General features: G+C 40.9%; 1 protein-coding gene across 1 annotated transcript in view; it reads left to right on the plus strand.

The window, feature by feature from the left end:
• LOC126997814 (cAMP-specific 3',5'-cyclic phosphodiesterase, isoforms N/G-like) overlaps positions 1-22,500 on the plus strand; it is a 141,028-nt gene that overhangs the window by 111,237 nt on the left and 7,291 nt on the right. Inside the window, exons 5-7 of the mRNA XM_050859026.1 lie at positions 3,954-4,101; positions 14,173-14,194; positions 14,551-14,663. Coding sequence (XP_050714983.1) covers positions 3,954-4,101; positions 14,173-14,194; positions 14,551-14,663 — 283 coding nt within the window. The remainder of the gene's footprint in view (positions 1-3,953; positions 4,102-14,172; positions 14,195-14,550; positions 14,664-22,500) is intronic.

Raw genomic sequence — 22,500 nt, forward strand, 5'->3', positions numbered from 1 at the left:
TGAGGTGGAGGAGGAGGTGGTGGAGTAAAAGTGGAAGAGGTGGTGGAGAAAAAGTGGAGTCATTGATGAGAACGATAGAGAGGGAACGTAAGGAGAAGGAGAATGTGGAGAAGACGGTGGAGGAGGAGGTGACGAAAAAGTGGAAGAGGAAGTGGAGAAAAGGTAAAGGAGAGGTGAGGGAGAAAGAGAGAGAGAGAGAGAGAGAGAAAATGGTTGTACAGGAGGAGTTCAAGGTGGAGGTAGAGTGGAAGAGGAGGTGGAGGAGGTGGAGGTGGAGCATTGGTTAGGTCAGGTCTCCAGGTCTGAGCCTTTGCGCGTATCCACGGCCGTCGGTGATCAATACACACTTGTTTCTCTCTCTCTCTCTCTCTCTCTCTCGCTCTCGCTCTCTCTCGCTCTCTCTCGCTCTCGTGGGAAATAAGTCATGAAAATCGAGATGAAGAGAAAACGGGAAGTCATCAGCAACGAGTTAATCACAGAAATTAAAAGGCCAACTATTTTAATTCGTGGCTAAAATATGTTGCCGGGGAGTGGACGGGAAAAAAGAGTAAAAATAAGAAGAAAAATACAAGGGATTATGTTATGATGGCGAGGTGCTGTTAGTGAATGAAAGGGGTGTTAGGAGAGATACGAAGAGAAGGATTGTATAAGAAGGGGTAAATGAGAGAAAAGAAGGATAATAGGAGGAAAGGAGAATAAAGAAAGATTGGAAGAGAGACACGAAAGGAGGAGCAGGGAAGGAGAATAAAGAAAGAAGGGAAGGGAGAAGGAGAATAAAGAAGGAAGGGAAGAGAGAATGGAAAGAAGGAAGTGGGAAAAGCATAGGAAAGAAGGAGAAGGAGGATAACATGAGCAGGAAAAGGAGGATACAGAAGGAAAGAGATGATGGAGAAAAGAGAAGAAGAATAGAGGAAGAAGAGGAAGGAAAGAGACAGCAGAACGACGCAAAAAGGAGGAATAGAGGAATTGCGGATGGAAAGAGAAGAGAAGAAGAATGGAAGTAGAGAGAAGGTGGGAAAGTGGAAAATGTAGGGAAGGAGGAAAGGTAAATAGAAAGTGAAAGAAAGGTCGAAAAAAGCTACGAAGATGGAGAGAAAAAAAAAGGAGGAAGATGGACAGATTGAGGAAGTAAGGCGAAATAGGAGAAGGATAGAGGAATGGGGGGGCGAAGAGGGAGAGAAAGAGGGGAAAGTAGAAGGAAGACAGTGAATAATAGAATGAGAAAGGAGGTAGAGAAAGGGAGGAGGAGGAGGAGGAGGGAGGGGGGTAACTCTATCAATAGGTATTACAAAACTGGAGATTCTGGGACATAGCTCGATTGCATAAGAGAGAGAGAGAGAGTGAGAGAGAGCGAGAGAGAGAGAGAGATGGGGGGTGGGGGGGCTATTCAAATCCCAACCCAGGTGTATGTGGCAGGTGAAAATGATGTAGAAAGTCATCGGTTTTTCACCTTTCCTGGTATTTAATTTATGATATGGAGAGGAAAGGAAGACAGTAATGATGATGATGATGATAGTGAAGAGGAGGAGGAGGAGGAGGAGGAGGAAGCACTTACATAATCCTTCGTTGGAAAAGAATGTGATAATTAACTCTCTCTCTCTCTCTCTCTCTCTCTCTCTCTCAAAAACATCGAATATAATGTCATTTTGCTCCTGAGTGTGTGTGTGTGTGTGTGTGTGTGTGTGTGTGTGTGTGTGTGTGTTTACCGAATCGATCTAGAAATACATTATCATTTTCTTACAGTCATCAATCGTTATAGTAGTAGTAGTAGTAGTAGTAGTGATAGTAGTAGTAGTAGACGAGATAGTCATAGTAGTGGTAGAAATAGTAGTAACTGGAGTAGTGAATAGTGGTAGTAGTAGTAGTAGTAGGAGGAGGAGGAGGAGGAGGAGGAGGAGGAAAAAAAGGAGAGACAGTCATTATTACAGCACATATTCAATTCATCATCATCATCATCATCATCATCATCATCGTCATCATCGTCATCAAAGTGAACTGGATTACGTCTCATCGGAGCAATTTGATTAACAGTTCAGTAATGTCAACAGCGGCGGTACATTATTTCGGCCTCTGTGTCCTGCTTGTTTTCCCCTCCTCGCGCGCCCATTGTTTTGTCACCTGATTAGCCTGATTGCCCCCGCTTTTATATCTCTTTTATGTGTGTGTGTGTTTGTTTGTTTGTTTATGTATCACACCAACACGGGCCATGATAACAATTTGACACGCAGGAGGGAAAAAAAAGGTATACTGTTTGAATGACCTCAGTATTTTTTTTTATTACTTATTCTTTTTTTGCGTGTGTGTGTGTGTGTGTGTGTGTGTGTGTGTGTGTGTTTGTTTGTTTGTTTGTGTTTATGTATTACACCAACACCGACGATGACCATTATTTGACGCGGATACGAGAAAAAAAATGTATATCCTATGAATGACGTCAGTATTATTAATTATTTATCTTATTTCTCATTCATTTCATTCTCTATTACTGTTTCTACTACTACTACTACTACTACTACTACTATCCTTGCCCCCACGATAACAATGATTTGACATGGAAACTAGAGCAAAAAAAAATCTATATACATTATGAATTACCTCCCAGTTATTATTATTATATTTCTCCTGTTACTTATTCACTTCATCCTTCAGACATTCTAGCTTGTAATATCAGTAATGTGTACTTTAATATCCGTGACTTTCATGTATACTGTTACTAATACGGGGATTACGCACGTTTTTATGGATATTTTTTTTTTATAATATGTTTTGTTTTGATTTTTTTTTTTCACGTATCTGACCTTTAACCCTTTCCTGTATTCGTCTGTGACCTTATTGTATCTGTTTTGCGTTTATATATCAGTTCCATTAATGTATCAAACATGTTGCAGACCTGTTTTGTATTTTCTGTGTTATGTGTTATTTATCCTCGTATGTGTCCACTTTTCCTTCGTTTTTATGTGTCCCTTTTGTTTCTTTTCATTTGTTTCGTGTTTACAAGTTTCAGACGTGTTTCAAATTCGTCCTAGTGTGTGTTTGTCTATTATTTCCCTTTCATTTTTCTTTCATTTGCTTCGATGTTTACAATTTTCACTGCTGTTTAATATTTTTTCTGTTGTGTGTGTGTGTGTGTGTGTGTGTGTGTGTGTGTGTGTGTATTATTTCCATGAGTGTGTCCGTTTTTCAATTTATCTTCCTGATTTTCAATGTTTCACAGCTCTATTTCATCGTTGATATTATATGAGCGTCCATTATTTTCTATGTATTTTTCCTATTTTTTTGCTTGTGCGTGGATTCTACGTTTTTTTTTTTTTTTTTTTTTTTATTGCCAGATGACCTTTCCACGCGTATGTGACCTTTTGGCCTTTTGTGTCTGTACCCGCCCTTTTTTTTTTCTTGTCTGGGCAACACACCTTTTTACGTATATGTTTCCTTGTGTCCTTTTGTGTTATGTAGTGGCGTTTAAGTGTCCAATCTTTTCTATGGGCACTTTCCCACATATATGTTTATTTTTTGGTTCTCTTATGTCTATTTATTTACTTTTTTCTTTAAGCGGTACACATTTCCGCGTATATACTTCCTATTTTATTATCCTTTAAGTGTCTAATTACTCCACTTTCCTTTAAAATGGCGTTGTCTTCCTAAGGTACTTTCCCAGATGGGGGTTTTTTTTTTTTTTTTTTGTCCTTTGAGGTCTATTTATTTACATTTTCTTTCAGCGGTCCACATTTCCTCGTCTATACTTCCTATTGTGTTATCCCTTAAGTGTCTAATTACTCCCCTTTCCTTTAAAATGGCGTTGTCTTCGGTACCATCAACCATGCCTTTATACCTCTTTCCCTTATAACTCCTTCCCCTTCCGTCTCTCTCCGACATATGACCAAAGATGTTGCGCCGACTAAACGAAACTTTTCAACCTCTTTCCCTGCGAAGTGTGTGACCCGACCTGACCTTTCCAGACACGGGGAGGACCTCATCGTGACCCCCTTCGCGCAGATCTTGGCGTCGCTCCGCTCGGTGAGGAACACCTACACCAACCTCACCAAGGTGTCCACCTCCACTTCTGTGTGTGTCGCCCCCATACCTTGCCTCGCCACACCTGCGGGGGTTGGACCGGTTTTTTTGTGGATGGGGGGGGAGGGATTGTAGGGGGGGAAGGGTGAGGGGTCTTCTTTAGGTTAGCGGTTTTGGGATGTTGATTTTTTTTTTTTTTTTTCTCTTCCTCTCTTTCCCTTTTTCTTTTATTATTTAATTCTCTTTTTTCTCTCATTCTCTTTTTTTCTGCCATTTTTTTCTTTCTTACTCTTTCTTTTTCATTCTCTCAGTATCTCTTTCTCTTAGTTTTTCTTTCGCTTAATCTCTCTCTCTCTCTCTCTCTCTCTCTCTCTCTCTCTCTCTCTCTCTCTCTCTTTCTTTTTTGTGCAGGAATCTGAACTCACACTCACTTCCTTGCATGTCCACACCCAATGAAAGACCTGTTTACAACCTCCGTACACACACACACACACACACACACACACACACACAGAGGGAAGTTTGTATGTCTGAATAGAAGTCTTGTTACACGTAGACAGACCTTTTATATGCAGAAATAGGCAGCAGAGGAATATTTTTAGCTTCTCTTCCTCTTTCCTTCACATCCACTTAATATTTGGGTGGATTTTCCTGTTAAGGGTAGATGGTTAAGCGGCTCACCTGCTCCTAAATCACTGACCAATCACTTACCTGTCGGGCTACAAGCATAAACAGGTGTGTGAGAAGATATATTGAGAGAGAGAGAGAGAGAGAGAGAGAGAGAGAGAGAGAGAGAGAGAGAGAGAGAGAGAGAGAGCAGGCCTTTCAACGTATCAGTCAGCCCATGAGCAAACATGATTAAATACTACCTAGCGTTTCACAAGGTACGAAGAGAGAAACCTAAGCCCCCAGGTGTGTGTGGACTCGTTAGCAGGTGTCTCAAGGTGTGGAAATCATGTGTGCGTCGATCTTTTCATAGGTACGAATGCTTTTGCGTATAGCGATCTTCATAGCAAATCAGACAGGACCAAGAGCTAACCTAAAGAAGGAAGGAGAGATACAGATGGCGTGTAAGCAAAACGTTTCACAGGTGCGAGTGTGTTTGCGTGTAAGGATGTTCATAGTAAATCAGACGGGCCCAAGTGCTAACCTACAGATATGAGAGAGCAGCAAGGAAGGAAGGAGGGAGGGATATTGATAGCGTGTGAGCATATCTTTTCATGGGTACGAATGTGTTTGTGTGGACGTATCTTCTTGGTATGTCAGAGGACCATGACCTAACCTAAAGATATGAGAGAGCAGCAAGGAAGGAAGGAGGGAGGGATATTGATAGCGTGTGAGCAAACCTTTTCATAGGTACGAATGTGTTTGTGTATACGTATGATTTTTGCATGCTAGAGAGGACCAAGACCTAACTAAAAGATATAAGAGAGTTCAATGACACATCCTCCTCCACAAATGAGATAGAAATACATAACAAAAATGCTTAAAAAAATGGTTAATCCTAGTGTAGTTTTGATAGTCTCCTTGTGAAAATGTTTAAGTCGTAGGAAGAAGAAGGAGTTACAGACGAAAAAAGGGAAGAATGACCGCCCCCAAGTCCATATAGAGATTAAAATAAGCATATAGTGAAGACAGTTGACCACCTACATGCCCCTCCACAAAATAAGATAGCAGAAGACACATAGCAAGAACACCTAAATCTTATCCCTGGGTAGTCTTGACACTCTCCTCTTGAAAAAATGTTACAGTCGTAGGATGGAGGAGTTACAGTAGAGGAAAGAGAAGAAAAAAACACCAGCAAGTACACGCCAAGGCAAAGCTAGTATTATTAAGTCTGGAAGCGGATGTGATGTCAAAGGATACTGATATGTGCAATAGGATGTGACGAGGTTAGAAGATTGCATCACAAGAGAGGAGAAAGGAGAGGTTAAATGAATATGTGAAAAGAGCCACATGTATAGACGAGGATGTGTGTGGAAACTCGTACAGCCAGGTGTTTTAGAGCATTTGCAGGTAGTTGTATGTTCAGGTAGATGTATATGAAAGGGTATTAGGGATGTATAGTGTGGAATCAAGCTGTAGGTATATGTATAAACAGAATTGTGTACATGAAGAAGTGTTTAGACATATTAATGGGTGTATGAACAGGTATAAAAGTTGATATTAGGTGTGTATACGTAGGTGAGTGTATGCTAATAAGACAGGTGTATGGAAGTAATTAAAACCAGATGTGAAGGTGTGAAGGAGCAGGTGTATAGATGTGTAAGTATGTCAAGAGGTGAAAGTAGATATGTGAAGGTGTCTATAACCAGGTGCATACATATCTAATAGGTGTGTGGATGTGTGATATTAGATGTGTGATTTTAAAGACCAAGTAACCATATCCAGGTGTAGACAGGTGTTAACGAGGCAATATTCAGGTGTGTATGTGCAGGTAAACATATTCAGACACGTGTATTCAGGTGTGTAAGGTGCGTTAACGATTTTAGCAGATATGTACAGTGTGTGTGAACTAATTATCATATTCAGGTGTAGACAGGTGTTAACGAGGCAATATTCAGGTGTGTATGTGCAGGTAAACATATCCAAACACGTATAGTCAGGTGTGTTAAGGTGTGTAAACGATTGAGGTAGATATGTAAAGAGTGTGTGACCAATTATATTCAGGTGTATACAGGTGTATGTCAGATGTGTCAGGTGTGCTAAGGTGTTCCCTTCTTCAGGTCTCGCCGGTCCAGCGCCGCGGCGGGCTGCTCCACGCCTCAGCCCAAAAGCTTTACCTATGGTGGTGAGTGATGAGCCTGTTGTTCTTAGTATTAAGAGTATGATCATTAGTATCATTAAAGTTTAAGTCTTTGTCTCCCTCGTTCTATTCACCATCTCCCTCATCATCATTCTCGTTCTCCTCCTCCTCTTCATCCTCCTCGTTGTCATTATCATCATCGTTCTCATTAGTGTTTCCTCACGGTTTGTTACATAATGCTGACCTCTGTGGAAAAAAGTCTAAGGATTCGTCACAATCGATTTCACTACCTATTTCTTCCTCTTCATCACGGTAAAGGATATGATTTGAAGAGAATTGACGTTACAATGAAGATGACTGTTTACAGAGAAGGATGCAGATCAGTTGTTAATGTTTAAAGGAAGGGACATGAGGGAAGGAAAAATATTTAAAGGAAGCGGACAGGGAGATGAAAATGTTGATGAGATGGTGAAAAAAATGTGGAGGAAGTGAAAAGCATAAAAAAAAGGACAAGAAGATAATAATAAGTAAAGAAAATGTTGAAGAAGTGAGGGAGAAGACAAGGAATACACAGAGGAAGAGAAAAAGGCTAAAAATGGACAAGAGATTAAAATGACTAAAGAGAATGTTGAGGTGACTAAGAAGAGGGAGGACACGTGACAAGCTGAGGACTCGTTCTGGTCAAGCAAGTGTCTGGAAGAAAATGTAGCGTCGCCAGCCGAGGAGACGCAGTTAGTGACTTAAAAGGAAAATGAAGGTTAATTATATTCAGTACCCTGAAAACCACGCTCAGGGACTGGTTTTGTTTTTGTTTTATTCGTCTCGCTTATTTTTTTTAATGGTGCGTCTTGGAACTTAAAGATGAGATTGTGTTATTGATTTTTATGTTCAAACTAGAAAGTGCTTGAAAATACCCACTACGTTTTGTGTTTTATTTTGTTTGTCTGTTTGAATGAGACTCGTTTATTTTTCTTAGTGTTGCGTCTTGGAACTTAAAGATGAGATTGTGTTATTGATTTTATGTCGAATCTAGAAAGTGCTTGAAAATACCCGCTACGTTTTATGTTTTGTTTGTCTGTTTGAATGAGACTTGTTTTTTTTCTGTAGTGTTGTGTCTTGAAACTAAAGGATGAGGTTGTGTTAATGATTTTATGCTCAAACTAGATATTACTTGATACTAACCACTACGTCCAATATAACATACACATACGCATTATCAAAGAATAGTTACATAATTAATTTCACGCCAAAACAATGCAATGTACTTAATTAAACATGGCAACAGCGGCTGATCATTATACAAATTAGTGAAAAAAAATATCACAGTTGGAAGTTATTAAAATGTAGCAACTATTTCAGTGTTAGGTCGTAGTGCTAATGTGCGTGAAAAATAAATTGCCTTCTCGCTCTTTTTAACAAACAAATTAATGAGAAAAATGCGTATCATACTTGGAAGGAATTTTAACAAACAAATTAATGAGAAAAATGCGTATCATACTTGGAAGGAAGCATATTTTAGTGTCCTTATCAATATTTTTAAGTTATGGTTTCAGTGTGTGTGAAAAATAAATTGCCTTCTCGCTCTTTTAACAAACAAATTAATGGTGAAAACACACATCACAGTGGGAATTTCTTTTTAAAGTGGAGAAACAATATGAATTTTGACCAACGACTGCAGCTTGCTCCAAAACATAACCTGTACTAAATTTCACATACAAATAAATAGAAATAACAACGTACATTTTAACATACAAATTAATAAAACCACATCTCAGCTATAGGTTTTCAAAATGTAGCAACAATCTAAATTTTGAGTTAAGCTTAAATTCGAAAGAACAAAATAAACTCTACATTATTTTATTACATACAAACAAGTAGAAATAACACCATTCATTATAACATACTAATTAACAAAACCACACCACAATTATAAGTTCTCAAAGTACATAAACATTCAAAAAACTCTGCTACATGTTTTTAAGGGGGACGAATTTTCAGGCCTATGTATCTGTGTCACTATTTTCAAGACTTTACGGGAACTATTTTTTAGTATCGTTTGGGTTGTGACATTAATTAATATTCGGTAATTACTGCGCAGCGCCGTAACTACCCTCATTAGTGCATCTCTCCGCGAACCCCAGTCTGGTGGAGGAAAGGAAGGAGAGAGAGAGGGATGTAGGGAAGGAAGGAGGGAGAGAGGGGAGAAAGGAGGGAGAGTGAGTAGGGAAGGATATAGGAAAGTCTCTCTCTCTCTCTCTCTCTCTCTCTCTCTCTCTCTCTCTCTCTCTCTCTCTCTCTCGCACACACACACACACACACACACATAATCTCAGTTGTGTAGTGACATTTAAAAGGGCTTGAGATGGAAGGAGGAGGAGGAGGAGGAGGAGGAGCAGGAAGAGGAGGACCAAGGGGAGGGTAAATTGCTATAGTGATCCCTCCTCCTCCTCCTCCTCCTCCTCCTCCTTTTCCTCCTCCTTCAGTCGCTGCGTGTCTTCCCTCACGTCCACCCACTCTGTTTTTGACGTTGTTCTTTTTGTTGTTGCTGTTGTTTATGCTGTTTATAATAACCTGCTGCAGAAGTGGTTAGTCTCTCTCTCTCTCTCTCTCTCTCTCTCTCTCTCTCTCGCTCTCGCTCTCGCTCTAGCTCTCTGTCCCTCTCTTCATCCCATTTATTTTTTTCCTTCATAGTTTGTCTTTAATCTTCCTCCTCCTCCTCCTCCTCCTCCTCCTCCTCCTCAATCTCTTTCCGCCCTCTACTTCCCTTCCACCCGTATTACCCTTCACTTATTTTCTCATTACATCATCACAGCAACGCTACATCCTTCTACCCCCGTCTACCCCTCTTCCCCTCTCCCCCCCTCCCGCATCCGTTGTTCCGCTAGGCTTCTTGCTGTATATCCTCCTCCTCCTCTTCCTTCGCCTTCCTCTGGTTCCAGCTCCAACCCTTTAGCTCTTCCTTCTCCTCTTCTTCCACTTCTTCCTCTTCCTATTTTATTGCTCCACTGTTGCTTTCATCTCCAATATCACCTGTACCGTTTCCTCCTCTTCCACTTTCTCCTCCTCTCCCTCCTCCTTCTCCACCTCCATATCCAGTTTTACCTGTACTGTTTTCTCCTCCACTTTTTCTTCTGCTCATCATCTTCATCCTCCTCATCCTTCTCTTCCCCTACTTCTTATTCTTGTTCTTGTTCTACCTCCAATCTTACCTGTATCGTTTTCTTCCTCTTCTTGATCCTCCTCCTCCTAATCCTTCTCGTCCTACTTCTATTCCTACTCCTTTCTTCTTTCTTTCATTTCTTTCTATGTTTACAATTTTCACCGCTGTTTTATATTTTTCTGTTTGTGTGTGTGTATTATTTCCTATTCCTGCTCCTCCTCCTCCTCCCCCTCGTCCTTGTAAACAAATATATAGAGAGAGTGAAGTATAGAGTAGCGAAGAGCCCGGACGACGTAGCTTTGAACGGTTTGATGCGGAGCCGATGGCCTTTTAGCCCCTCGAAGCGCCGCGACGAGTGGACGAGTGGCCTCAACACCCGGCGAGGCGCGACACTTGTGATGCCAATTTAGGGAGTTGGTTGGTTGCCGGGGTTTGGGTGTATCGGTTTTTCTTTGGTTGTTTTTGGTTGTGTTTGTTTGGTGGAATGTGGGTTGAGAGTGTGGTAATAAAACGGGTGATTGAAAACGTTTAGGGAGTTGGTTCGTTGCCGGGGGTTGGGTGTATCGGTTTTTCTTTGGTTGTTTTTGGTTGTTGTGTTTGTTTGGTGGAATGTGGGTTGAGAGTGTGGGGATAGAAGGCTTGATAGAAACGCTTAGTGAGTTGGTTGGTTGCCGGGGCTTGGGTGTATCAGTTTTTCTTTGGTTGTTTCTGGTTGTTTTTGGTTGTTTTGTGGGATGTGATGATAGAAGGAGAGATACAAAACGTTTTATTCTTGTTTGTTTTTCTCATGTTCTCGTTTCCTTCCTTTCCTCATTTGTATTTGTTTGTTTGTTTTCAATGTTTGTCTTCCTGTCGTTTTTCGTTTCCTGTTATTTGTCTTTTTCTTTCCTTCTTTCTTTTTCCTTCTTAATTCGGTGCATTCATTTTTTTTTCCTCTACTTCCTCCTCTTTGTTTTCTACCTCATGTTTTCTTCAGTTCGTTTTAGAGGGCAGGTGATGTGTTTTAACGTGAAATATATAAAAAAAAAACAGGTTGATACATGACAAAAGACTGTGAATAACTGTGTGTGTGTGTGTGTGTGTGTGTGTGTGTGTGTGTGTGTGTGTGTGTGTGTGTGTTTATTTCTTCGTCTGTTTAGTGTTTATTTTCCCTCCCTGTTCTCTCTGTAACCTAAAATTATTCAGCCCTTAGATCATCTTCAGCATTAGGCCTATCATCATCATCCTCTAAACCTATTACTAACCCGCTACACCACAAAGACCTTTCACAACGTTCTCCTCCTCTCCGATGTTAAGTGTACTCCATCCTGCTCCGGCAAATGCTCTAATACCATCTCACAACATCAACATCTCTCTCTCGCATTTCCCGTGAAGTCAAAAAGGAGAGTCATATTCGGTCCCTGAGGTGACATAATACCCTCCTCTTAAAGGCGTTCATGTCGCAAGACGGATGAATTACAAACAGAGGAAGGCTACCAGGAAAAGATTAGTAATGTATGCCAGACCACATTTCGGCCGCACCTCCACGAAATTGCATCACCTATAGGTTACTTGGGGTCAATCACAGATGAATCATAAAGTGTAGAGATGGAACGGAATGCACTACCTTTTTATTTATTACAATTATTAGATTACAAAATTATGAAGAAGTGTAATAATATATGAATTCAAAGGGGACTGTAATTTTAGCGAGTCCATTTTCGTGACCTGACAAGAAAATATGAACCAAAGAAAAGGGATATATTTGTGTTAGGTTAGGTTAGGTTAGGAAGAGAGAGAGAGAGAGTCAATTTTTTTCAGCTAACGCAGTGACACAAACCGCAAGTAAAGAGAGGGATAGAAAGGGAGAGTTCCAGGTACACAGACAGATGTGGCGCAGTGATTAACGCTCAGGCAGGTGAGTGGTGGGTCTGCACACCTCATTGCGGCCGCGCTGATTACGAGGAACTGCAGGAACACTTGTCTGGGGGTGAGGCGGGCAGGTGTGCTTAATCAGACAGGTGACGCTTCTATTTCCGCGAACCATTGGAGTCTCATGGAGGGGGTGGGGGTGGATGAGAGAGAGCGAGAGAGAGAGAGAGAGAGAGAGAGAGAGAGAGAGAGAGAGAGAGAGAGAGAGGAAACAGTCTTGATAAATTCGTAAGTGTTAGGTTAGGTTAGGTTAGGGAGGGTTTGGTTGTGCGAGAGAGAGAGAGAGAAACAGTCTTGATAAATTCGTAAGTGTTAGGTTAGGTTAGGTTAGGGAGGGTGGTTGTGCGAGAGAGAGAGATTTTTAATCAGTTGCAGGTGTCAGTTAGTTTGTTTGTTTCGTAAAGCGACAAAGATTAAAACATTGACAGATAATGAGAAAACGAGAGGAAATGGTGGAAGCTTTTCCTCCTGATACCAAGAATGTGGTCTCTCTCTCTCTCTCTCTCTCTCTCTCTCTCTCTCTCTCTCTCTCTCTCTCTCTTCTTTCTTTCTTTTGCTTCTTACTTTCCTTCTTTTTTTCTTTCTTTGTCTTCTTTTTCTTCTTCTTTCTTACTTTCTTCTTCCTCTTTTTTTTCCTTCATTTTGTCCCTTTTCTTGTAATTCTTTTTTTCCTTTTTCTTCTTCTTTTTCTTCTTGTAATTCTTCTTCTTCTTCTTCTTCTTCTTCTTCTTCTTCTTCTTATTTTGTTCTCTCTCTCTCTCTCTGCCCAAATCAACTCTCCCCTCCTTCCTCCTTCCCTCCCTACACACTCACACAACACTACCTCGAATTCTAAGTGACTGATTTGGTCCTGCCTTTAAATTCTAGCTTGAAGGGACCGCTGGCGCCTCTTATCTCACTCGTCTTGTACAGGAAACGCCTAAAGCACAGTCACTTGCCCCCTTTACCTCAGTCTCCTCCTTCGCCTCTTCATCCAAGCACGTGACAAGCTCCCCGTGGTGCTGAGAGAGAGAAAAACGATACAGAGCTGATTAGTGGACTTGAATCGGCTTTTCTGAATCTTCTCAAGCTTCCCAGGGTGTTGAGACGTAGAGGGAAGGATTAAGAGCTGATTAATAGCGTAAATCTCCCTGACTGAGCCTCCGCGTCTTGATATGTTGTGGTTTTCGTGGCCTTATGAGGAGGAATAAGGATTTGGTCAGTGGATTCGTGGTGTAGTACGTTCGTAAGTGTCTTGTTTGACGGTTTGGTTTTATATATGGAAAGAAGTTGTTATCCTCTGCGTCCCTTGATCCGTGTAGCTCCTCGTGGCTTTAGAAAGAGGAGGAGATAGTGTTTGTGCGTGAATTCGTGGTTTAGTGATTTCATAAGGGTCTCGTTTGGCGGTTTGGTTTTAGTATATGGAAAGAAGTTGGCTGTTTCTTCCTCCCTCGAATTCTGTAGCTTCTCTTTGTTGTTGGAAAAAAAGGAAGCGATATTGTTTGTGTGGCTTCGTAGCATAGTGGTTTTAAAAGTGTGTCGTTTAGCTTTTTCGTTTGTATATGGGAGGAAGTTGGCTGTTTCTTCCTCCTTCGATTCCTGTAGTTTCTCTTCGTTCTGGGAAAAGGAAGAGACATTGTTTGTGTGTGGCTTCGTAGCATAGTGGTTTTAGAAGTGTGTCGTTTAGTTTTTTCGTTTGTATATGGGAGGAAGTTGGCTGTTTCTTCCTCCCTCGATTCCTGTAGTTTCTCTTCGTTCTGGGAAAAGAAAGAGACATTGTTGCTGTGTGTGTGCATTAGCCTCGAGGTGTTATTGAAAGGGTGCCTTGTACGTCTGTCTGATTTGGATATGTGGGGAGAAGTTGACGGTTTCTTCTTCCTTCGATCCCTGTAGCTTCTCATGGTTGTGTGAGGAAAAGGAGGGAGATTGTTTCTGTGCGTGTTCATGTCGGGGTATTCTGAAAAAGGTGTCTTGTTTGTCTGTTTCGTTCGTGTATAAGACGTCGACTGGTTCCTCCTCCTCCCTCGATCCCTGTAGCCTTTCGTGATTGTGAAAAGAATAAGTTGTTTTGAGTGTGTCGTTGTCGAGGTGTTCTGAAAAAGGCGTCTGATTAGTTTGTTCTCATTATGGTCAAAATTCAACACCCTCCCTCGCCTGACACTCTCCCTCATCCTCGACCTCATCCTCCTCCTCCTCGTCCGTCAGCAAGTATGACCTCATGTGTTAATGCGTCTGTAATTGATGTTTCTTTGTTTTGTTTTTTCTTTACATGGAATTCCAAAAGAGATTCTGAGTTGCCGAACGTTCCATCAATCACAAGTTTTATATAATTATCAGAGTCCTTAATCCTGTATCCTTGTCCTTCCAGATGAGACCTCATGTGTTAATGGGTCTGTGGTTGATGTTTCTTTGTTTTTTTTCTTTACATGGAATTACAAAAGAGGTTCTGAGTTGCCGAACGTTCCATCAATTACAAGTTTTATATAATTATTAGAGTGTGTAGGAGAAGAGCGGTCCTTAACCCTGTGTCCTTGTCAACGTTGCCAGATTGTCGTACTCTGCCTCTCATGTTTGCCGATTTCCAACCCCAAAATCTGCTTTCATCACCCAAATAACTGCTTTTATTCATGGTTATCGTTTAAATGGTTAATTATTGGTGTTTCTTGGCAATAGTTATGGGCCAGAAACAGGTAAATGAGCGGCTCTGAGTACGATAATCTGACAACGGTGGTTCTTGTCCTTCCAGATGAGACCTACACCAAGGTGGCGCTGGAGACCCTGGAGGAGCTGGACTGGTGTCTGGACCAACTCGAGACGATCCAGACCCACCGCTCCGTCTCCGACATGGCGTCCTCCAAAGTGAGTACCCGTGGCCCGTTTTCTTTGTTCCTCCTCTTCGTTTTCCCGTTTTCTGTATATGTATTGCTCCTACAGGTATCCCGGGGCGACTTATCCATGTGTATTACTTCGTTCACGTGTTCATATTTCTCCTTATCATCAAATTTTGTCTTTGGTACACGTTTTCTTTCTTTCTCCTCTTCGTTCTCCCGTTTTCTATATGTATTGCTCCTACAGGTATCTCGGGGCGACTTATTCATGTGTATTACTTCGTTCACGTGTTCATATATCTCCTTATCTTCAAATTTTGTCTGTAGTACACGTTTTCTTTCTTCTTCCACTTCGTTTTCCCGTTTTCCGTATATGTATTGTTCCAACAGGTATCTCATTAGCTTATCTCAGGACACGTTAGCCATAAATATTTCTCTTTTCACATACTGATATTTCTCCTCCTCGTCAGATTTAGTCTTCATACGAGTACACTTGCTCACGTTTTTTTTTGTTTTTATTTTTTTTTTCCTCCACTTCGTTTGCATTTTCTACATTTTCTCGTTAAAGCAGCCATTGAGGGACACGTTTTCCCCTGAAGGTTTATCATTGTACACATTCGTATTTCTCAAGCTCGTCGATTTTTTTTTTGTCCTCAAGTAAACATTCTACCTTATCTCCTCTTTTCGCTGTTGTCTCCTTATTCAAGTATTTAAGGACACGTTTTCATGCATATTTCTCCTTTCTCAAATTAAATATTTTTCCTTCTCGTCATTAATTGTTTTCCTGTACACATTCTACATTTATATTTCTCTTTTTCTGTATTTTTCTCGCTCATTCGCATAATTCCGGACACGTTCTCTATTTATATTTCTCCTCTTCAACAGTTGTCTGCCTCCTACAGGTATCTCATTCTACCTTTACATTTCTCTTTTTCTGTATTTTTTTCGTTCATTCGCATAATTCCGGACACGTTCTCCATTTATATTTCTCCTTTGACACCGTTAGATTTCTCCTCTTCAACAGTTGTCTGCCTCCTACAGATATCTCATTCTACCTTTACATTTCTCTTTTTCTGTATTTTTTTCGTTTACTCCCATAATTCAGGACACATTCTCCATATATGTTTCTCCTTTGACACGGCTAGATTTCTCCTTCTCGTCAAAAATTATCTGCAAGTACATATTCTACTTTTATCTTTCTCCTTTTTTGTGGGTATCTGTATTGGGAGGGCGGACTCGTGTATTATTTTTTTATTATTTTTATTTTATTTTTCGTCACCGTCATCGTCGAGTGTCTGAAGTACGCTCTCGAGGTAGTAAATGCATTTTCTTTCGCGTCCAAGGGATTGAATCGGCTTACTCTGTAGTGTTAGAATTATTCACAGGGTATTAACTCTCTCTCTCTCTCTCTCTCTCTCTCTCTCTCTCTCTCTCTCTCTCTCTCTCTCTCTCTCTCTCTCTTTCTCTCTCTCTTTTTTAAGCCATGTAATCCAATGAAAAAAAATTTACTATTGCATAAATCAAACACACACACACACACACACACACACACACACACACACACACACATACACACTAAAGGGGAAACGAAACCGAAACACTGATAAAGGGAAGCGAACCAGCGCCACGCCCCCGAATCCAAAAGGGGAAGACCGATGCGCCGTAAAGGGAGATGGAAGGGAAGCTGCATCTCCACTTCAACACCCTAAATTAACGACCTTGAATACCTCGTGGCCCATCCCGCGTATATCCAATCTTTCTACGGGTATGTGCCGCCTACTCTTAAACACATATATAGAAGTTTGAAAGACGTTGACTATTCATCCTTCGTCGGTCTCTGTATAGCTTCTTGTAGTTGTGAAAAGAGGAAGGGAGATTCTTTCTGTGCGTGTTCGTGTTGAAATGTGCTAAAAAATGCGTCTTAGTTCGTTTGTTAAGTTTGTATATGGGAATTTGACATGTTCCTCCTCCTCCTCCTCCTCCTCCTCCTCCCTCGATCCCTGTAGCCTTTCGGGATTGTGGAAAGAAGAAATTACCGCTACGTTAGGTTATGTTTGGTTAGGTTCAGTTAGGTATAGACAGCATACTTCCATCTCCAACCTCTTACCTGTGCACCTGGAGACCACTTAAAGGCCATAATTAGCGCCACACACCTACTGCAGACCATGACCTTAAGACCACCTGAAGACCTTGATAAGCACCACACTCTTATCCCGGGCTGACCTTGATTAGAATTTACCTGTACGCATCGAAGCCTTAATTGAAACCTCTTACCTGTTAACTATGCACCTGGAGACCACTTAAAGCCCATAATTAGCGCCACACACCTACTGCAGACCATGACCTTAAGACCACCTGAAGACCTTGATAAGCACTACACTCTTATCCCGGGCTGACCTTGATTAAAATTTACCTGTACGCATCGAAGCTTTAATTGGATCTTCCTATCTCTCACCTGGAGACGACCTTGACTGAACACTCCTTGAGCTTACCTGACCTTGATCGGCGCCATACACGCTCACAGCTGCGAATATGATTAAGAGAACACCGTTTTATGCACACCAAGAAGCTTTAGTCGATGGTGTGCATTTAAACACGTGAACTACCTTGATTTCTGATACCTACGATCACCTGTGGACGGCTGATTTGAGCAACACCTGAAGACCTTGATCAGACACGTACGCTGCTTGATCATTGAATAGCGGAAGTGTGCGTGAAAGTGTCAAAATCGAAATCATGAACCTATGTATCAACTTTTTTTATATTAATGAATCTTTTTAAGTGAATGAAATATAACTGAAGTACCAAACATGATCCCCACAGCTACCGGGTTAATGAATGTCTGTAAATGTAAAAATAAAACAAGTGCGATTTGGAGGCATCAGAACCGTAAAATTTTGGTCACTTTTTGTTTGAGCTTTAGACTGGAGCAACACAATAGAGTTACAGGAAATACTGAAGTGTGATTTTTAAGTGTTCGTGTCACCTGCAGATAAACACAAACCAGAAACAGTTGTGAGTCCTTGAACAAACACACACAAAAAAAAGACATTATCATTCTATTATTCACGCCAAACAACCTGGGCAGAATACATAAAAAAAATACAAGAATAAAGAAGCTAAAATAGTTAACACAAAATAAGATCACAAATAGAACATAAGCAAATGGAAAAAATATCAAGAAGGCAAATTAACAACAAGAAGAGAACTAGAAAGAGAATGGAGAAGATGAAGCAGGAACACAGAGAGAACCCAAATTAAGGTCATTCGTAACCCAACCTCCCTCGCTTCAAATGACACACAGATCCTACTCTCAGAACTATCACCAGAAGGGTATTTCAAGCTATTGCCTCACGTTCGATCTCACTCTTGCTAGAAATTCAAACAAAGAAGCGACACCTCACACGCTACAATTAAGTTGCGTCCCTCCTTCCCTGTGTCACCATTTCCTGTGTAAGATTTTCATTGACACGCGCCGAACACCTTTAGGAGAAAATGAGGAAATACCGAGAAGATACGCCTCCCAGACCATACGTGGGGCTTGATAATGAGGAGAGGGAGTCAATCGTCCTAGGAAATCGTTGAAAGAATTTATTATTGGTTGTATTTCCGAAACATGGAATGAGTGTAGCAATCGGGTATTTTTCTTGATTAATTTTTCTTCTCTCGACTCTGATGTGGCGAAAAGTATAAGTGAAAAGTAAAGGAGTAAATGGTTAATATAAAGATGCCAATCTGTACATGTGACGAAAAGTAGAAATTAATGAAAAAAAATCGAAAATGTATGAAAAGTTTTTTTTTCATTTTTTTTTCATTCCATGGAGTTATATAGAAAAAAAGTGAACGATATTAAGAAAAATGACGGATGAGAAACTTGAAAAAAAAACATAGAAAGAGTTGTTTGATTTACCATATTTTTTTTTATTATTATTTGAAGTATTGTGAATTTATTTTGAAAAGTGAACAAAATGAATGAAGACGTTAACGCGCAACTAACGGGACGCTTAACGAATTCAAATGAAAGGAGAAAGTGATATTGTACAGCTGATGAACACACACACACACACACACACACACACACACACACACACACACACACACTCTTTACCTGGCGGCGGTGACTCACGTGCCCGCGGAACACCTGGGCCTAGACTGATTAATCAACACACCTGCGCGGCGCATCAGACCGTGCCAATAAAGAAAAATTAGAAAGTGTGAAATCTTCAGTCTAGAGAAAAGGGTAAAAAATTAATTAAGAAAATGTGTTCAGTCTAGAAGGAAAAGGTAAAGAAGATAAAAAAAAATATCTCCTCTAGGAAAAAAATGTCAAGAAAAAAATGTTCAATCTAGAGAAAAGGTAAAAAGAGAAATAGAAAAATTGTCCAGGTTTAGAAAAAAGAAAAGAAAAGAACTGTGAAAAGCGACTCGTCTAAAAAAAGGGAAAAAAGTATAGAAAAAAGTCCCATGTAGTAAAATAAGTGAAAAATATCAAATTGTATTAAAAAATATATATTGAAAAGACTATTAATATCCACACTGCCAACCAACCAACCAACCGACAAGCAATGAACATAAAAACCGACACTTTCACCAATATAAAAAAATCGAAATAGAAAAAAAATAAAAATAAAACAACCATCAGAATACCTCAAATGCACGTTACAAATAATTACACAACCATAAAAGTAGACAGATCAAAAAAATAACCAAAAATCCAAAAAAAGAGAAGTGGACTGCACGACCCGAGGAGGAGAAAAAGAAAAGCAAAAAAAAAGAAGCAAAAAGATGAACAGGACTAAGGAGGCTGGAGGAGGAGGAGGAGGAGGAGGAGGAGGAGGAGGAGGAGGGTAGGAGAGAAGAGGAGAGGAGGAAACTATAGCAACACATCAGCTTCACAAGATGCTATTATCTCCCATTCATTTCTTTTCCTTTCCTTGTCATGCTTTCAAAACAGACGAGAGAGAGAGAGAGAGAGAGAGAGAGAGCTGGGTGCGTAGGACCAAGGGTGCGTTGTGCTTGCTTGTGTGTGTGTGTGTGTGTGTGTGTGTGTGTGTGTGTGTGTGTCTTAGCAGGCCTGTGTGAACCCCTTATCAGCCGTGGACGTTTGCCAGGTCTTAGGATAAAAGTGGGAGAGAGCCCAACGTGATAGCCAGGAGAAAGTGGGAGATGGAGGGAGGGTTAACAAGGGAGATAGAGAGGGAGAGGGAGGGAGAAAGTTAGCATGGGAGAGAGAGAGATGGAGATTTAGCATGAGAGAGATGGGAGATGTGTTTAGGCCGTTGATGGTTGAGAGGGAGAGGGAGAGGGAGAGGGAGAGGGATGCAGGATGAAGTTAATATATGGATGACGTCAGCTGATTGCCTCCTCGTTACGAAACACAGGTGCAACTTAACCAGGTGGAGGTGTGATAGGGGGTGTGTGCGTGCTAATAGAATGTGATGGCGTACTAATTAGGGGGTGCGTACGAACAGGTGCAGGTGTGATAGGGGGGGGTGCGTGGTAATGGAGGGTGATGGCGTACTAATTAGGGGGTGCGTACTAATAGGTGCAGATGTGATAGGGGGGGGTGCGTGGTAATGGAGGGTGATGGCGTACTAATTAGGGGGTGCGTACTAATAGGTGCAGGTGTAGTAAAAGGTTTTGTTGTGGCGTTAGTGTCCATTGCTTTCTTTAATAGTAAGGATTTGAGGATTTATGAGACAATAGAAAAAAAGGGAAAAAAAGTTAGTATTTATGATTGTTACTTTATTATTTGTAATGTAACTGAGGTAAAGGAAAATTTGCACTCTTTTTCTCTTCCCCCCTTTCTTTTTTTTTCCATTTCGTTTTCCATTTATCTTTATCCTCTTTGTTTCTTTTTCTCATCCCTTTTTTTTCCTCTTTCTTTCCGTTTCCTTCTTATCTCTGCCTCTAATACCTCCTTCCCATTCTGCTTCCCTTTTCTCGTATCCTTTTTCTTTGCCCTCTTCCCGGTCTCCCCCCTTCACTACCTTTTCTCTAGTTTCTTCTTTTCCATTCCCCTTTCTTTACCCTCTTCTCTTTTCGTTTCCTCTTTCCTTTTTCCTTTCCTCATGTCCTTTCCCCTTTCCTCTCCTTTTCTTTTCCTTTCCCCTTTTCTATTTCCTTCTCCCATCTCAATCCTTTTTTCTTCTTTTCATATTCCCTTTCTTTACCCTCTCCTCTTCCACACCTCCCTCGTTCACACCCTTTCTCTGCCCCTTTTCTTATGTTTCCCTTAGTTTCCCTTCATTTCTGAGCCTCCCATCTTCTCTACCCCCTCTCTTCCCCCCCTCCCCTCCTGCTGTCAACAAGTTATATACCCACCACAGACAGAATGGTTAATTAGAACACAGCACGAACACAGCCTTGGAGAGAAGTGCTGGGGGGGGGGGGGGGGTCAGCTATATTTGTCTGTCTTTCTGTCCTTCGTCTGTCTGTCTGCGTGTGTGTTTTTTTTTTTTTTTTTTTGTTGTTTTTTCGATTGTAATTCTTGTTTGTGTGTGTGTGTATGTGTGTGTTTGTCTGTTCCTTTTTCTCGTTTCTTTTTTTTATTATTTCCTTTCTTTTGTGTCTGTCTGTCTGTGTGTGTCGGTTTTCCTTCTTCCGCTTGTGATGTTTTTTTTTTTTTTTGTTGTTGTTGTTGTTCTCGCCTTTTCTTCTGTTTTTTTTCTGGTTCTCTGTCTAATTCTGTTCCTTCCGTTTTTTCCTGTTTCTTTGTCTAATTCTGTTCCTTCTGTTATTTTCCTGTTTCTCTCTGTCTAATTCTGTTCCTTCTGTTATTTCTCCTGTTTCTTTGTGTCTGATTCTGTTCCTTTTGTATTTTTACTGTTTCTCTGTGTCTGATTCTGTTATTTTTTCCTGTTTCTCTGTGTCTAATTCTGTTCCTTCTGTTTTTTTATGTTTCTCTGTCTAATTCTGTTCCTTCTGTTTTTTTTATGTTCCTCTGTCTAATTCTGTTCCTTCTGATTTTTTTTTCTTTTACTTTTTTTGTGTGTGTCTATCTGTGTTTTTGGTTTTCTTCCTTTCGCTTGTATTTCATTCTCTGCTCTTGCATCTCCGTCTATTTCTCCGTCCGTGTCTCTTTATCTCTCCTTCCTTCCCCTTTTCCTTCGTTTCCTTCATTTCCCTTCCTATCCTTTCTCCAGTCTTGTTTCCCCCTTTTTCTTTCCATTCCCTTTAGTTTGTTTTCCATTCCTTTTCCCTTTCTACTTTTCCCTTTCCTGCTGCGTGTGTTTCATTTCCTTGTTTATTATTCCTGTTCTTTACGTCTGTCTGTCTGTCTGTCTGTCTGTCTGTGTCTCGTCTCCTCTTTTCTTTCCTTTCCTCGTTATTTCTTCCTGTGTTTCTATTTCTGTCTTTTTTACGGGATCATCTCTGTCTCATTCTTTGTCTAACCTCTCTCTCTCTCTCTCTTTCTCTCGCTCTCGCTCTCGCTCTATCTCTCTCCGGTGTACAGCTTTAAGAGAGAGAAAGAGAGAGAGAGAGATGGTTGAACGTCCGAGTTTTCCTCCCTCTCCTTCGTTTGTTCCTTCGTCTGTAATGAGGGATTGTGGAGGGAAGGAGGGAAGGAGGGAGGGAAGGGGAGGAAGGGAGAGATGGGGAGTGAAAGGGAAGAAGAGGTGTGTGTGTGTCTGTTTGTGTGTGCGTGTGTGTGTCCGAGAGAAGGGAGTTAGTGACTACCATTACGGTTTGGCAACGTCGCTTTAAAGCTTCTCTCTCTCTCTCTCTCTCTCTCTCTCTCTCTCTCTCTCTCTCTCTCTCTCTCTCTCTCTCTCTCTCTCTCTCTCTCTCTCTCTCTCTCTCTCTCTCTCTCTCTCTCTCTCTCTCTCTCTCTCTCTCTCTCTCTCTCTCTCTCTCTCTCTCTCTCT

Source organism: Eriocheir sinensis, chromosome 13, assembly GCF_024679095.1.
Source record: "Eriocheir sinensis breed Jianghai 21 chromosome 13, ASM2467909v1, whole genome shotgun sequence".
Classification (NCBI taxonomy): Eukaryota; Metazoa; Arthropoda; class Malacostraca; order Decapoda; family Varunidae; genus Eriocheir; species Eriocheir sinensis.